We start from the raw sequence: 16,863 nt of genomic DNA on the forward strand, positions 1-16,863 counted from the left end.
CATTGTCTCAACCCAGCATAGAAACTGCAACACAGAAGATGTCCCTGGGCAGTAATCTAGATAGACTGGAAGAGGTTAGGTAAAATTAAATAAGTCTTTTTTGAGAAAAAAATCATCAGAAGACCTTTTCTTGTATAGAAACGGGCAAGTTTTCCTAACAGAGCAGCCTGACATCACTGTCTCTATTAAAATATTTTCAAATAATAACAGAGAGGCAAGGCAGCAAGCTTCTACAAGCAGACGTTTAATACGACTAAATGGCACTTACATTTAAGAACCCGACTTTCTGAAGTGCTGAGCATCCAAAACACCAACTGGAGTCCCTGCATGCCACGACTGTTCAGCACTCCTGGAGTCGGGCTCTAAATGTCTATGATGTCTGTCATGGCTTTGCTGCTGCTGTTGCTGCTGGGAACCTTGCAGCTTTCGTTTGCTTGAGTCAACTTGCCAGCTGAAGGTCAGAGTGCCTTGCCTATAAACAAGCCTTACAAATTCACGATCTAAAGCATGATGTCATGTCTTAAAATGATAAGCTGGCAACAAAGTAAATGACATTTTGTAAAGATGTGCATAATTTTATGTTTACACTCCTTAGAATGAAGGTTCTAATAAGTCATTGGTTGTGTTCCTTTAAAGGGAAGTTTTATAACTGAGATGAATCACAACTGCAAAAGATCAAAGTTAAAAAACATCAATGATGCCATGGGGTACTTTTTAATCTTGTAATGAATGATGATCATGTGCTCTTATGAAGTTGCTCCAACTGCCAACGCCAGATGTGTATATTAAGAAAAAAGTTGTTTGTGATGTGACAGCTCTGGTTGAGCTGCCAGAGAGAGGAAAACTAGGATAACATGCTTGAAACGTTGAAGTGAAATACAGATCCTGGCAGAGAGGGGCACTATTTGCTGATACATATTTTTTTAAGACAAACACATTTGCTATCAGAGCTGCTCCTTGAATTCCTTATTGCCCCCAACCACCTATTTTTCCTTATGCCACATAAATACCAGGTACATTCATTGAAGGATTGCTACCAAACTAATGTATCTGCACAAGAGCAGGGTCTCTAAGGAGGAAGCAAAACTTCAGTGAAACTCCCAGAGCTCACTGGAGCTACTTTTTCCCTACAAATTCAAGTTTAATGATGAGCCATTCCAGATATGTATGAATGCTTTCAGAATTACTTCAAAGGATAAAATTTCAGTATTCTACCAAAACATTAAAGTACAAATAGACACTCAATCTCAAAATCTACTTTAAAAAAACGGGGGTGCCAGCTGGGGATTTAGATTGGAAGAAGGACACAATAAGACACAGTAACTCCATGTAGGCCATAAGAATTCAGTTACTGAGCATTTCTAGGCTCAGCTATTAGACACCAGCAAATGGGTATCCACATAGAGAAGCCTCTCGGGTCTAAAGTAAAAAATTTCAGCAGAACTAGGAGATCTTGTTAAGTTCTATGAACACAGACTCGCTTTCAATCCACAGATCACCAAAACATCCCCATGCCAGCAGGATCCCTTTCTGTGCTGCACAGGGTAATCCACACTACTCTCCACACATCACTTTTGAACCTCTCTGCTCTTTCACCACAGTTGTGTCCTCTGCCAGGAGATTTCCTCTTTTGCAGATGCATCAATACATGGGAGCAGCCTCCAGATGGGAATGGCTAAATGATATATAACTTACTGCCTGATTTTTACTCCATGAATGCAATCCCAGTGTCCTCCAAGTAAGTTACATGGAGCACCAGCTGCAAGTGAAAATTAAAAATGGGAACTGACTCACAGAGAGAAGACAAAATAAAAATCCCCCTGCTGTGACATCAGGACACCTCAGCTGTGAGCAGGTAGCACCACAAATATGTACCTAATGAAACGTATCCAGAGCTATTAGCTTTTTCTTAGCTGTTCTTCAAGGTGAAACTCTACAGCCTGGACAGTTCTTAGAGGGAGCATTTCAGTTCCCACCTCAGTGTAAGAGGAGGTGACTCTGCAGCGTGTATTGGCACGAGAAACACTTAACTGCATGAATTCTGTCTACATCTTTCTACTTCTGTCTTTGTGGTATTTTAAACAAAACACCATGAAAGCTCCTTGAAGGTCGTGTTTGTATGTGCAGATCAAAGGCAAAATAATTATTTGAGATGCTTCCATTATAGGGATTCTTTTAATGTGGTTATTCATCAAATAATTCTTAATCTCTAAGTGTAATTTAAATAATGCTATACCTGGCTAATCCAATCAATTTAGAGTCATTTCTAGTTAGATTAAGGAAAAAACTCCCAAACTGGCTCATCAGTGATACCCATATGATGTGAGACTGGTTACCAGCTACATGTGCTAGACAGAGAGACAGCCAGATAAATCCTGATGGATTAAGCAGACTTGACTGTATCTAAAAATAAGTGCTACCCATAAAACTGCTAGGACATGACAAAACACAATTGTCATAAAAGTACAGCCATTGCAAAATAGATAAATCATGGCAAATAGATTCTTAGTGAGCTTGCATGGCTATGAGATAAATGTGCTGGATGAAAATCTGCTGGACTATGTTTTAAAAATATATATTTTCTGTGCATAAATAAGAAACAAAGACCATGCTGTTGATATAATGCTTTTTTTTATCTTTCTTTGGCCCCTGGGGGTCTATGATGAGTCCATAGCTGAAAACCAACTTTAGGTATGATGAGATTAACCAGGTGCATTAATTATCTGATGGCAAAAGAATTTAAGGGCAAACAAAAAGGCACTATATTACATGTTTCCTCTCTATGCTAGAACTGATCCTGAAAGATCAGTCTTCTGTTTTGTTCTAAACTTTTTCAGCTGGAAGCTTACAGGAGTTCAGGAAATGCAGCACGTTGCAGGATTGTATCTACTGTGTCTAAATCAGATTATATATAAATACACTAGGTTTAGTTCTCATTTACACTGGCAGATAATGTATCAAGACCTTGATGTGAATGAGAATCAGGTTTGGGATTGCCCAAATTCAGCCAAGCACTTAAGTGAATGTTTAATGCAAGTATGTGTGTGGTCCAATAGACTCCAAATTAACCATGCACTCACATATTTTGCTGAGTAAAAACCAGTGTTTGACAAAGATATACATGTTTCATTTACAGGTTTCTGTTAAGCAAAATTAAGCAGGCATAAGAGCAAAAAGAAGGATATAATACTCACTTCTTGGCTCTCTTGGCCCATCCACTGTAACCTTTATAGCTCTGTGGTATGTAGCGACTTGGGGGGGATTTGTCAGGACAGTTATTGTCAAAGTAAAGCTCTTCCCTACAAAGGGAAAAAAACAACAAGGAATGAGTGATTACAACATGAAAACAGTCACATGCATGTTCAGTAAAGAATCAGTTTAAAATTATTCCCTGTCGTTACCACAATCGTGAAAATTAAAAACATAACTGACCATAGGAGTTTTCCTCCCCTTCAGTTTTACTCTATGTCAAGAATACGTCCATGTGTTGACAATCTAAATGTTTCTTATTTAATAATGGGTCATCATACAATGACAGAACAAAAGTGATTCACTGCTGAGGACAAGCCAAATTCTTTGCTGCATTGAAAGTGGTGTAAATCCAAAGCAAGTCAGATAATTTAAAAATTTACTCCAGTTTCGCAGCTGTGTGACAGAGAGCAGAATGTGACCACATGTTATTTACTTCACATAGTTTTATCATTTCATTTGTTTGACTTGACTACAATAAGATGAGGAAAGAATATATTTTCCTTCTGGGAGATGTTTTAACAGGGAGGCAGTGTCTCTGTCCTTCATATGCCAGGGCTAATAGGATGATATCATTATTATGGAACACGCCTTTTTTCCCTACACATATTCCATCTATGAAATACCAAGAAAGCCCCCAACTTTCCTGCAAGGGTGAGCAATGTCTGTGTGCACGTACTTTGCTATCGTCAGTCTTCATTGTTGTTTCTATTTTGTTGGTTTGTTGGTTTTTTTTTTTTTTTTTTTTTTTTTAAAGGTTTAGTTGTTGTTTCTATTTTGTTGGTTTTGTTTTTTTTTTTTTTTTACTTTTCAAAGCTTGAATTCAGGCAGAGATTGCACAAGACCATCTACAGCCTTCAGCTGAATGAAAACGTTAAAAAGAAATAAATAAAGGGAGCTGCCTGCATCTGAGCACACATTCTCACAGGCGCTGGCCCCCGTTTGGGAGACTCACTGACAGTTGTAATCTGTTAGATATGCAACGGTTACTCATGTCAGATAGTCAAAACTGAAAACTGTTTCAAGACAGGAAAAGGTGGGCGTACAACAGTGACTCAATAAAACAGTCAGCAATCTTTGGCCTTCATGCTCATTTAAGCTGCTACTTTACCAGACACTTAAAGCTTTTTTTTTTTTTCCCTTTTCCCCCTCCTCCCTGGGTGTATTTGTGCATTTTTGCTGCTAGGGCTTTTCCTCTCGCTGAACTCTGAAGGCATTCAATCAAGGCACAAATCTTAAACGATATGTAACAGCACAAACTTAATGCAGTTTTTTTCAGTACTAATATAGAACAGCTTCTATATAAGGCATAATACAGAACAGAGCTTTGTCTGTCAAATCTAGTAATTGGTCTTTCTTTCTGGTCCAAGTCGTATATCCCCCAAACCTGCCTGAGACATGCATCATTTATTATCAGGAGTGCAACTTCAAACTGTCTTGGCTATAATTTTCATGAACTAGAATGTGACATGGATTTTTTTTTTAAAGGAAATACAACTGTCATTTAGAATAAAATTATTTTCCAGGTGAAGCTGTGCTCCAGCTGTGCCCAGCTCTCTGGGAGATCCAGGTTAGAGGGAAGGTCAGAACCCTGGCAAATAGAATTACAGAATGGTTTGGGTTGGAAGGGACCTTAAAAATTATCTTCTCCCAATCCCCCTGCCATGGACAGGGACACCTTCCACTAGACAAGGTTTCTCCAAGTGCCATCCAAGCCTGTCTTAAACACTTTCAGAGATGAAGCATCCAGAGCTCCTCTGGGCAACCTGTGCCAGTGAGTCACCACCCTCACTATTTCTTCTTAATATCCAATTTTAACCTGCCCTCTGTCAGTTTAAGCATGCAAAAATCTCAGGACGCTGAATTCTGTCCCACTGGCATGGCTGAAGGTAGCTTTTCCCATTTTCACTGTAAAAAGGATTATTTCCTAAATCATCACAGGACCAGAGTTAGGTATATTTTGGATGTCCATCTTTGTCCAGTCCTGCCCACCTGCTGTGCCAGAGATGAACTGTGTTTCCGGTCAGCACAGGGTGTGGGCAGCCTTCACACACACAGCAGCAGCCCTGCAGTGCCTCCACACTGCTTGTTCGGGGCTGAGAAGTGTCCGTGCCTTTTATCCCTCTCCAAAAAGGAATTCAGCCCACTGCACAAATATATATAGTTCTCTGGGCTCAGGTTTAAGGCTTCCTTTGGCACCAGCTTACCATGCCAAAAAGTTGTGGCTATTAAATTGTATGCTGATGACATTCAGATCACAGTAACCCTTAGATGGTCAGTAGAATATTACTGGTAACAAAGATACTAAGGGGGCTGTTCCATACACCTTTGAATGAAGAATTTGGCTTTCCATGCTTTTGTTCTCTTTACAAAACAAATCCTCATAAATGTCTATTATGACAAAAAAATTAACTCAACAAAATATACTATTTGTAAGAACCTGCAAAATCATTCTGTAGAAATGCACTGCAATATTTTCTACACTACATATATCTCAACAGGATACAGTGGCTAGAAAAAAATGCATTCCTTAATAAAAAGAGCTACATTTGGACCTTGACAGTGAGAATTTCTGAACTGTCACCTTTGGGCCTGCCTGAGCTGAAGAGGTAAGCAGCTCATTTGAGAGGGAAATTGGTTTTGTCCCCTAACTGGTATTTTACAAACCAAAGTGTGGATGAAGTAACACTGATGAAGCCCCCTCACACTCCATAAACCACAGAGCCCTTCATTGTGGGGAGTTGCACGGCCCTGCCAGGGCACTCCAGAGCTTTCAAGAAATGATTTACATATTACAGGATTAAGAATGAAATAAATTTTTAAGGTCCCCCGTTCCAGTGATGCTGATGCCTTCCACAGCTATTTCACAGCTATCCCTCCTCAGCTACAAAATCCTTTAATGCACTTTTTATCACCTTTCTTTATTGCCCTTAGTCATTTCAACTATCCACTTTCACAGGCTACAGACTAATTGTAGCTCTCTTTTATTAAATTCCCCAGCCAAGCAGTCATCTGGCACTACTGCTTCAGTGTGTCTAAACTGTGCATTCTTTGTTATTCACACATGTGAGCCGAGCTGACAGAGAGGAGGATGAGATGGACATATGCTGAAGCACAAGGCAAACCCCAGAAAGGAGCTTAAAAGGAGACTCGGCAGCTTGTGTGTGCGTGTTGCACATTTTTTCAGTTAGATGCTAATGTGATTAAAGTATCGGGACACAACAAAATTAAGGTTATGATCCTTTCCTTATTGAAGACAGGAATTCTTTCTTCTCTGTGCTGTGGATCGGGCTTGTAAAAGTGAGCTACCGCCTGAAAACCACATACAAACAACTGCTGCATTTGCATCAAACACTCCAGTTACTTACTCTCATGAATCCAAAAAAGGTGTTTAAGAGAAATTATGCAAACAGAAACGTGAAGCTTCTGTCAGGCAAACAAAATGAATATGTATAAAAATCGGGTTTCTCCATTGAGCCATGGGAAGCAAGTAAAAACGTGGGAGAGGAGGTGAAGTGGTAAGTTGATGATTCAGACTTCACAATCAAATTTAGAGATACAGAGATCAAAGCACAAGCTGCTTAGAAAGATGTAAATCTCAAGTCAGGAACAGGTGTGGATTAGTTTCTTGCCACCGAAAAATAACTTCTTTATTAGTTTATTTTTTTCTGTTCTACTTCAGGACTTGTATTTACTGATATTTGTCTATGTAAGGAGCTTTCTCACTTCTGTTTGCAACTACTGATTTCTTTTCCTTCTATTTTAAGCAGAGTTCTAAAATTCATCATCAATGATAACTCTCCTTCTCTCCTTCTCTCTCTCTCTCTCTCTCTCTCTCTCTCCCCCTCTCTCTGTTCTAAGTCTGGAAGACAAGTCTGGACCAATTTCTCCATCCTGCCTCTGGCAGGAGAATGCAGCATTTCAGATCCTCCACCGAGTCCCGGCTGCTTCAAAGGAAAAGCCCTACTTTCTTCCGTTAAGATCATAAGAAATATAGGGGGAGGGGGTCAGCTCTGTTTGGACATAATTACACTTCATCAAAAGAAGCTTTCTTCATCTTCCATGCGTGAAAAGTCTGCAAGCAGTTAAGTCTGTCTTTTTTCTTCCTTTTTTTTTTTTTTTTATTTTTTTTTTTTTTTTTTAAATATAAAAATTGCTACTTGGGAAACTAGCCAAAACTCAGAAAGCCAATATAGTAAAACAGTGCACACCCTTTGTTTTTCTTTGAAGTCTCTTAAATAAATATGTTGAGGGTTTGAAAAGTATACTATCACTTTTCCATAGATTCTACCCAGATTGATCAGAGAAAAAGTCTATTCCAAGTCTGCTAGATAAAAATATAAATTAAACTACTGGAACCAAATTTTAGGAGCTCTCTGTGTCTGTATCTGCATCTACTGAGGCTTTAGGCTGTCTATTTCATTTCCTATGCTTTAATAAAAAATACATATCATAGGTTTGAAATTAAATCCTCAGATCAGAGGTAGTGCATCACATTTCAGTCCTTTTTCAGCACTACTAAAAGGCTGATATACTACTGAACTTCTACTGTAAAGCAGTAGAGATGGAGCCAGAGAACTTTCAAACCTAATCCATCAGCAGAGTAACAAAGGAAACTGATTATTTAAAGAAGACAAATGGAAGAGATAGGCAACACCTCATTCACAGGGGGAGTAAACTCCATATTTATGTTGTATTACTGTTTCAATTTATTCTCTATTATTAATACTTTTTAAGTTCTAAAATGATAAAGAGAATTTTTGGTTAGTTAATTAAAATAAAGAATAGTTACTGTAAGTTATGCTTATGGACTCACTTTTACAAAGCACTTGTAGAAATGTGCTGACTGATTTGGACTAACTGGGCCTCTGTCATATGTTTAAATTTTTTTTTGGACAAAAACTCTTTCCTTCTGTAAGATGAACTGCAACTGCTTTCTAAAGAATATCACTGTAAAATTTGCCTTATTGCTAATTTCCCAGCACAATTATTCTGCATCTTTTGCTTTGTTTTGCCCCATGTAGGGCTAATTTAAAAAAAAAAAAAATTACTTCAAACACATAATAGAAAAAAATATGTAGGTTGGATCAATGTCTGACACAACACTACTCGGAAGACTCCTGCAACAAGAACTGCAGGGCCAGCTTCTTTTGAGCTATCCTTTCAATCATTACCTGAAGTTTGAAAGCTCCTGTGCGACCCTGAAAGAGGAATTCTTGCAAATTTGCAATGATTACAAGAGCTTTCTATAAGTGCAGTGCAGTTTTCAGATTATAGGAAACTCCTAAAGAGCTGGAAGACAATGACAGCACTCTACATCTTAAAAAAAAAAAAAAAAAAAACCAAAAAAAAAAAAAAAAAAAAAAAAAAGAAGAATGAAAAAAATTGAAAGTTACCCTGTCATTTAAAGTAAAGGTTGAATTTAGTTCATGCCCAAGCTTACCAGCAATTCATAAAAAGTAAACCAGCTTACTCAAAAGAAAAGTGGGGCTGATTTTCACAGGTTATCAACAGTTTGGTTTAAAGGGCAGAGAAGTCACTAGCAAGCTTTCTACCAACAGCTGCTATGCCTTGAAAGATTTAAGTCCCTAAAGAATACAACCTATGGAACATGTGATATGCAAAATCCCCCTAATTACAGGTCTTCTACAACAACTTCAGAAGTGGCTCCACTGCTAAAGGGAATTCTCCACCTCTCACTGCCATGGCCCAAAATACACTCCCCTGACTCTGCATGACCTGGATCACAGATATTCCCTTTTCCTTTCACCCTCCCTGTGTGATTCAAACAGGGAAGCAGGTACTCCCTGAATCCTTTTTCAAAACCTCTGTCTGATAAAAAGCTATAGAGACTCCTAACTTGGTTTGTGCAAATGCTAAAGTTTGACAATAAAATATGTGTATATCACTACAAAGAAAAAGACTGACAACCTGAAAAACATGGTCTAGTGGAAGGTGTCCCTGCTTATGGCAAGGGGCTGGAATGAGATGAGCTTTAAGGTCCCTTACAAACCAAACTTTTCTGTGATTCTATGAATCTATGAATGGATTTATGGGTTAACCAGTATTTCATTGTGATTAAGTTTGACATCTCGGCGCCATTTTTCACCCCATTATGAACACGTAAAAGGCAGAGGCCTACCTCTTCCACTTCTGCCCACAAATCGTAAGTCATTAAATCTGGCCACCTGGTTCTTCATCACGGCAGAAGCGTTTCGCAGCTCTGCAGAGTAGTTCTCATCGTTTCCAGCCATGACGGTCACCACCGTCCCATCGGGCACTTCTCCTAAGGCCACCACCTGTGAAAACGGGGACACAATCACGACTGGTGAAGCCACGCTTTGGAGGCGTGTGCTCCCCTCCCCGCTCTGCAGGCTGCCACGCTGGTGAAGAAGCTCTGTGGTGAGGAGTCTGCTACTCGCTGTGCACAGAACAAAGTGCCACATCAAACACAGAGACGTCGTGTGTTGTCTCCGTTTCTCAGAGTTTCTTCATTGTTGCATTTCTTCAGAAACGCTCACCATCCTTACGCTGAGTGCACGCTTTAATGCTTTCTGAAGGACAACTTTGTTCTTAGCAAGCAGGCAGCAGCGAGAGAACATGAGGCAAGGCTTGTATCTGTAAATTATGCATGGGAAGCATTTAAAATGGAAAGCTAGAAATTAGTATTAGCAGCCTAATCACCTAGATTCAGTTTTGTTCTGGTTGCACCCATCACCCTGACCCCTGAGCTCCTCAGACTTCAAGCCAGAGGGATCTGTGCATCTACCCATCCCAGGAGTGGCACTCGGAGCACCAGCAGGCAAAGCTCTACGCCCAACATGATCTACAATGGAGCACTTTATGGCTGGAATTCAAACTCCTCATGTGCTGTATAAAACAAACCTGTATTTCCTTGCAGGCATGTAAATTTTCATAGTGCTTGCAAGAGTCGCATGTGGTTAGTGCTGATACCTCCCTCAAATTCCAGGATGGGTGAACAGAAGATATCAAAGTATTTCAATTCTCCTTACGTTCCAGCTACCTGATAGTCTCCCTTTCATGCTTCAGTGGTTGTGCAGTGCTCCAACATCTGATTAAATAAATGTCATGGAGCAGACAGCTTCTGATTTGAAAACACCAGGAATACCTACAGTGTTAGTGCTCTGTGGCTTCTTAAAGAAAAAAAAAAAAAAAAACTTTGTTTTTTAAAAAAAAAAAAAAAAAAAAAAAAAAAAAAGTTACACAAGAATGCTACATTACTAGGAAGAAAATATACACACAGGGGAAAAATGTCCACAAAAGTATAGCCTTATTTTCCCCAGCTGGCTAATTCTGATGCTGAAATTAAATTTATAACAAGAAGAGATTCAGAAATATTGCATAGCTGAGCCAGAACTTGAAAAAATATCTTAAGCTACAAAGTACCAATTTGCATGGTCAGATATAATTTTTTATATTATTCGGAGTAATTTATTCTGTCTCCTGTAATATATATTACATTTTATCACACGGCCTTCCTGAAATGTCTTTTCCATAAATGATCCTGGCTGAAACTAATAATTGCAGGTTGCAGGTGATATTAATTCAGTGGAAAGAATAAGGAGTTCTGGATATATAGGGAGAGCATTATGTGGTCCAGTGAACTGTACAATGTTTCTCTAAAACAATAAAGAGGAATTATAATAATATAGAAATAGGCCATATTACTGAAGACTATAGCTTATTTTATTTAAAACAAATATTGAAGAGAAAGAAGCAAGTGAAGCTTAAACACTGTTTGAAAAGAATTTACCTGATTTTCTATTTTTGCATAAAACATCAGTTAATACCACCCAAAATTAAAAGCTAAAATTCGCCACAAACTACTGTGAGGTCTTCATGTATCAAACAAAGATTTTACTTTAAAGTCCCATGAAAGTCCCTGAACAAAGGAACCATCACCGTGGCTAAGATCTGAGGACCCAATAACTCTCTCCCTTGAGTGTGGCAGCAACCAGGTCTAACAGCTTCAAAGCCAGGTGTAAGGAATAATAAATAATAATCAAATAACAAATAATAATCTGGTGAGCAGATCACAGAGCTGACTCTAACCATTAACAAATGGATACTGGCTTAAACTGTGAAGCATGGGGCTTGAGACTACTTATAAACCACTCCCTTCCCAATCTGCAACAGACTGCGTTATCTCTGGACAGTCTTGTCATGCCCATCAGCATCCCAGGGAGTTGCACCCTACGCCTTTTACACCTCACAAAACAACAACAAAAAATCGCATTAACTCCAAAAATGCAAAGCACCTGAGAGTGCAGCAGGAAGCACAAGGCTGCCTGGGAAGAGGGAGCGAGGTGCCTGAAGCCTCAGCTCACCTCTTTCTCCCCAGGCACCCGCAGAGCGTGGACAGGCAGTGCCATCATAGCCCCGTCTCAGTCCCAAACCCAGGTACGGCTTATAATACCTGGCAGGAGGGAGCAAAATTCCTTAAAAGGCTCCCCTCTGTCCTCAGTTGCTTTTCAGAGCTTTCCTTCCTGCCCTTTCCATTCGGTGTCAGTTCAATTTGTCAGTTCAGCCACCAGCCTAACATGCAGCCAGAGCTGCACGTGCCGCTGCTGTCGCCGAGCGATCGCAACTAATCAAGAGGTGCATTATTACTGAGAAGCCTTGAATGCAGTATCACTGCTCATCTCCTTCAGACAGGACCAAAGGATAAGACAAACTGAAGTCAGAGATGAAAATAAAAACTTTGGCTCCTAAAATAAAGCCCTATAACATAGGAAGCTCCCCTGCCAAGCAACAGGAGTAAAAGGCACTCTTTTTTCTAACTTTGATACTTTCTTCCCGCAGACCAGCCTAAGACTGTTGCACAGGTACGTAGAAGCGCTGGTAGAAAAAAGCTTTACAAAACAAGTATGAAACGTGGAGAAGTACCCGTCATTTTGAGAGTTTTCAAAAGTAATTGTACAAACTGAATGACTGTTGGCATAAACCCTGATTTGGCAATATTACGCCATGTATCAATACAAAATTAATTACATTTTCTTAGAAAGAGGATTGTAAATGTGCTGTGAAGTGAGAAAGGATTGTGTTAAAAATTAAAGACTAGAAGTAGCCACAGTGCACATTCCTTACCTATCCTTTAACACTCAATATCTCTACTATTTCAAAATCTTTGTATTCCCTATTAAGCTCCCTAGACATTTTGATGATTAAAAGTAGATTTTGCTTTTTTTTTTTTTTTTTCCTTTTCCTTTCAACTAGAGCTCAAAAAAGTACATGAATCCCCAAAATAAAACCAAAGCAATTCTTATGAGTTGAAAATAACTATGTGTTTTTTGCATAACACAATTCTGGTTAGGCAACCTGTTTGCCCAGTTTCGGTCCAGTGGGATTTGAACTGGCCAAAGTATGTAGCCTGAAGACGGAAGTTATAAGCACAAAGCAAAACTCCTATACAACACCAGGTACTCAGACTTTCTGCAGAGTAAAATGCTTGTCTGAAAAAAAAAAAAAAGGCCAACACTAGTGTACATGCTAACGAGTTCCTCTAAAACATTGATATCTGCCACTTCAAAAGCTTTCTTGTGAAACACTGAATTCAAACAGCCTCTGAATGTAAAATCTTCTGTACTGAGAATGCTTTTCCCAGACATTGCCAAAAGAGCATCTGATACTATTAAAAACATTTCAGTGTCCTGTAACTTAAAACAGAATAACTGATTCCTGCTACTTTTTGTTTCAAATCTACATCTGGGCTGAAAATTTATACAGCAGGTTTCAGCTTGAAGCTATTTAAAACAGCTGAGTTATAAACTCCGAAAATTGGGGTTTGGAGGGAAATGCTGACAGACCCTGAACTACTGTGGTGCTACTGGGGAGATGTTTTAGACTCCATATCCCATTTTCCCCCACGCCTTTACGTCCACTAAGACTCTCTGCTGCTATTAGCATCATACAGAAGTCACATCTAGCCTCTAACGTGGCAATCTGGGTCTTTATGACTTGCACTAAAAACTCCCACAGAGAGGCCAAATTCTGATGACTTGATTCAAATAAAGTATTGCTGGTTACTGAGATTAAGAAGTGAATATGATTTGGACCTGGGTGAACAATATCCATTTGTTTTATGCTGGAATATTAACAGCTAGATATAATAGCTAGTATTAACAGTACTGTATTAACAAGTACTCCTCAAATACTCTTCCCCACAGAACCAGCCTGCATTAACAATCTTCTTAGTGAGCACACGACAAGGACTCCCTCCCCAGTGTGTGCAAATATTAATACTTAAAATTCAAACCCAATGCTAAGCCAACACTATTTCAAAAAATTCTAATCAAACCCAGCACTGTTTATAACATACTTCCTCTCCTGCATATGATTTATATCTGTTTTTTTAAATTAAAACAGTGCTATATCCAGCGTACGTTTTTACTCGAGATCGCTGGGAGAGAATTATGACACACTTAACACACCACTCAAAACATTATCATCAACATATTATTTATTGCCAATAAAACTTCACAAAGTGTGTTGTCTGTGAGCTATTTCATTTTCAAGTTATTGTTTAGCTGGTTTCTATAGCTCAAATCTGTCTCTTTTTTCCCTTTCAGAGATGATTCCCATTCTGTTGTAACACAACCAAGTGCTTCACTGTATGATACATGCAGCTCCCTTGGTCTAAAACTACTGGGCAGCTGCATGCAAGTTGCATTTGAAAAATGAAATAGATTTTTTTTTAAATGGTCAAAAGTATTTCAAGTGAGTTTCAAATTAATTTACAGGTAAAGAAGGGCATATCTAATTTTGGCATATTTTAAAAAGTGCATATTGCATATGAAAACACAGCTGCACCCACAGCAGTCGGGTGCAAGGGGCAACATGTGCCTCTGATGCATCTGAAAATCAGTCAGATCTGCACCTCCACATCAGCAATCAAACACAAGACCCACATGTAAGACACATATAAATACATATATATGAACACAAAAAGACTGGGGAACAGTCTAATCCTTTCTCTACCTTTTTATCACATGTAAGCATTCTTATTGTAATAATATTCAAAATACTTTAATATTTAGTTTAGATCTTTCCCTTATTCTAATAAGATGCGACCGCATCCTTTGAACTGCTGTGAGGTAGGAGAAGGCTCAGACACCTCAAATGAGAACAGCAATGTGAGCGCAATAATGCAACAGCTCCTGCATCCCTGCTTTAAAAAGTAACTATAACACCAACTTAATCTAGCGCTCAATAAAATGATAATCACAATTCTCTGGAAGCTCCTCCTCCTTACCCCGCTGCCCCTCTGAATCAGAATCACCATGATCCACATGTAGAGAGCCTCTGAGTGCTACACCAAGCCGAAAGACACCCCACTTTCCTGCCTTTTCTGCTCAGTCTGACCATCGTGTCCTGCACGAGCAGGCCCTGTGCAAAGGGTTCCTCCTGCAATTCCAGCCTCTCCACGCTGTTCCCACACACAGGAGCACTTTAGCCAAGCCTCATCCGCACACCCGTAACATCTTCAGAGCAAATGTCCATCGTTATCACCACTCACTTTACCAGGGGCTCATTTAATCACTTTGACTATTTCTTCCTGAACAAACGGCCATGATAACACGGCTGGTAGACGGGAAACACAAGGAAAAAATAATGTTCTGGAACGCACTGGGTGAGACTGTTTCCAAACTTTTCTGTCTTTTCAGGGATTTCCAGGTGTGTTATTTTTCACAGGAAAATGTGGGTATGTTAAGACCCTCGCAGGGCTACCCCACCTCACTCTGACCCATGCCCTGCTCAGGAAGGCACCTGGGGACACCCCAGCCATTGCCCCCTCCCTACCAAAAGCCACGGGAAGGAAAACTTCAGGGGGAACACTTGGGAATATTGCTAGAGGAGGAAAAGGGCTTGCTTTAAAGCCCGCAATTATTGTTGTTATTATTACAGGTTTTTTTTTCTAAAATCGTTTCCTCTCATTAGCGCGCCGTGGGGATGGAGACAGAAAATTAAAAGCAGCATCCCCAGTGCAGAGCGGGGTGGGATTTATTATGGAAATGTGCGACCCTGCCAAGGAGAGCCTCTCTGAGCAGCCACTTCCTCGGTTGTCCACCAGGAGAAGTGAAGGGGCCCCGTGTCCCCCCTTCCAGGTGCTCTCTGTCCCCCTTTCCCAGCCCCATCTCTGTCCGGGCTGTTGCGGGGCAAAGCCCCGGTTCCACTCTGCCTCTCCAGCCTGACCCTGAGACTTCAGCTGCCCCCCGCACGCTTCAGAACCACCCCAAATCCTCCAGTCCCATCCCGGGAGCGGAGAGGAGGAAGGGTTACCCCCGTGGGTCAGGGACTGGTTTCTCGAGGTGGAGTGGTGCCACACTGAGCTCCAGCCGAGGGCTGAATCCCTCCTTCCCCAGGGAGGGAAAGCAGGTTTCTCCAGAAAAAAGCCCGTGGATGGAGACTGTGGGGAGCAGGGGGTGTCTCCCGGAGGGATGCTGAAGCGGGCACAGGGTGTCCCTGGGCTGCGGGGGTAACACGCCGGCAGTGTCCCGCGGGGATGGAGATAACGGGATGGCTCCGGGGGTGCGGGCCGTGCAGGGGGGTGGGCAGAGCCTGGGGTGCAGCAAGGGTGAGGGGGGCAGAGCTGGCGCACGGGGGGCACGGGAAGCGCGGCAGGACGAGGGCACGGCAGCCACTGCAGGACCGGGAGAGGGGGGTGAGAGGCACTGCGGGGGCTGCACTCCGAGACATCGCGGGAGGGGGGCACAGGAGGCACAACAGGACGGTGACAGGATACAGAAGGGACTGCAAGACTTGAACACTTGGAGGGGAGGGCGGGAACACAGGAGTCACTGCAGGACTGGGGGTCAGAGAAGCCCCCCGAGCCGCGGGAGCACAAGAGGAGCTGCAGGACGGGGGCGCACGGGGAGGCATTGCAGGGCTGGGGGCGTGAGGGGGGCACAGGAGGCACTGCAGCCCGGGGGCCACCGGAGACATCGCGGGGGCGGGCGGGGGACACAGAAACCCCTGCGGGCCGGTGGGGCACTGAGATGCTGCAGGAGGGAGAACGGGAGGGCACAAAAGTCCCTGCGGGCCGGGGGACACAGAAGACACTGAAGGACGGGGCTGGGCGGGTGGAACTGCGGGACACACACAGAGAAATCCCTCTGGGCCGCGGGGCACAGAAGCTCCTGCAGGACGGGGATCACCGGAGACACTGCGGCCGGGGGGTGGGGGCACAGAAGCCCCTGCGGGAGGAAGGGCAGGGGGCGCGGGGGGAGCATCCCGGACCGCGGCGGCTGCGGGAGGGGGGTGTCTCACCTTGAATGCCACCGGGAGGGTCTTGTTGCAGCGCCAGTGCGAGGGCAGGACGGAGCAGAGGAAGTTGGGGCTGTCGGTACGGACCAGCTCGGCGGGGTGGTCAGCGATGATCTCCACCATGGTGCGGTTATCGTGGGGGCGCAGCCGGGGCACGGCGGCCGCCGCGTCCTGTTGCTGCTGCTGCTGCTGCTGCTGGGCTACCACCACCGGGCTGACCTCGCTCATCTTGCCGGGCTGCAGGCTGCTGGAGGGGGGGCTGAACCTCCGGCTGGTGCTGGGATCTACGGGAATACGCATCACAACAGCCACAAGTTAGCGAATTGGGGG

The 16,863-nt window shown here is 42.2% G+C and overlaps 1 protein-coding gene across 3 annotated transcripts in view; it reads right to left on the bottom strand.

Moving 5' to 3' along the window:
* RUNX2 (RUNX family transcription factor 2) overlaps positions 1–16,863 on the bottom strand; it is a 147,869-nt gene that overhangs the window by 72,010 nt on the left and 58,996 nt on the right. For 2 of the 3 annotated variants that reach the window (XM_041426195.1, XM_041426196.1), the window contains 3 exons: positions 16,537–16,817; positions 9,392–9,548; positions 3,195–3,299 (listed from right to left, as the gene is read on the bottom strand). In XM_041426195.1, the coding sequence (XP_041282129.1) occupies positions 3,195–3,299; positions 9,392–9,548; positions 16,537–16,817 (543 nt within the window). Of the gene's footprint in view, positions 1–3,194; positions 3,300–9,391; positions 9,549–16,536; positions 16,834–16,863 lie in introns of those variants that run through there. The other variant, XM_041426197.1, reaches the window with a different exon arrangement.

The sequence above is a fragment of the Onychostruthus taczanowskii genome, unplaced genomic scaffold, assembly GCF_017590055.1.
Source record: "Onychostruthus taczanowskii isolate IOZ18803 unplaced genomic scaffold, ASM1759005v1 scaffold90, whole genome shotgun sequence".
NCBI lineage: Eukaryota > Metazoa > Chordata > Aves > Passeriformes > Passeridae > Onychostruthus > Onychostruthus taczanowskii.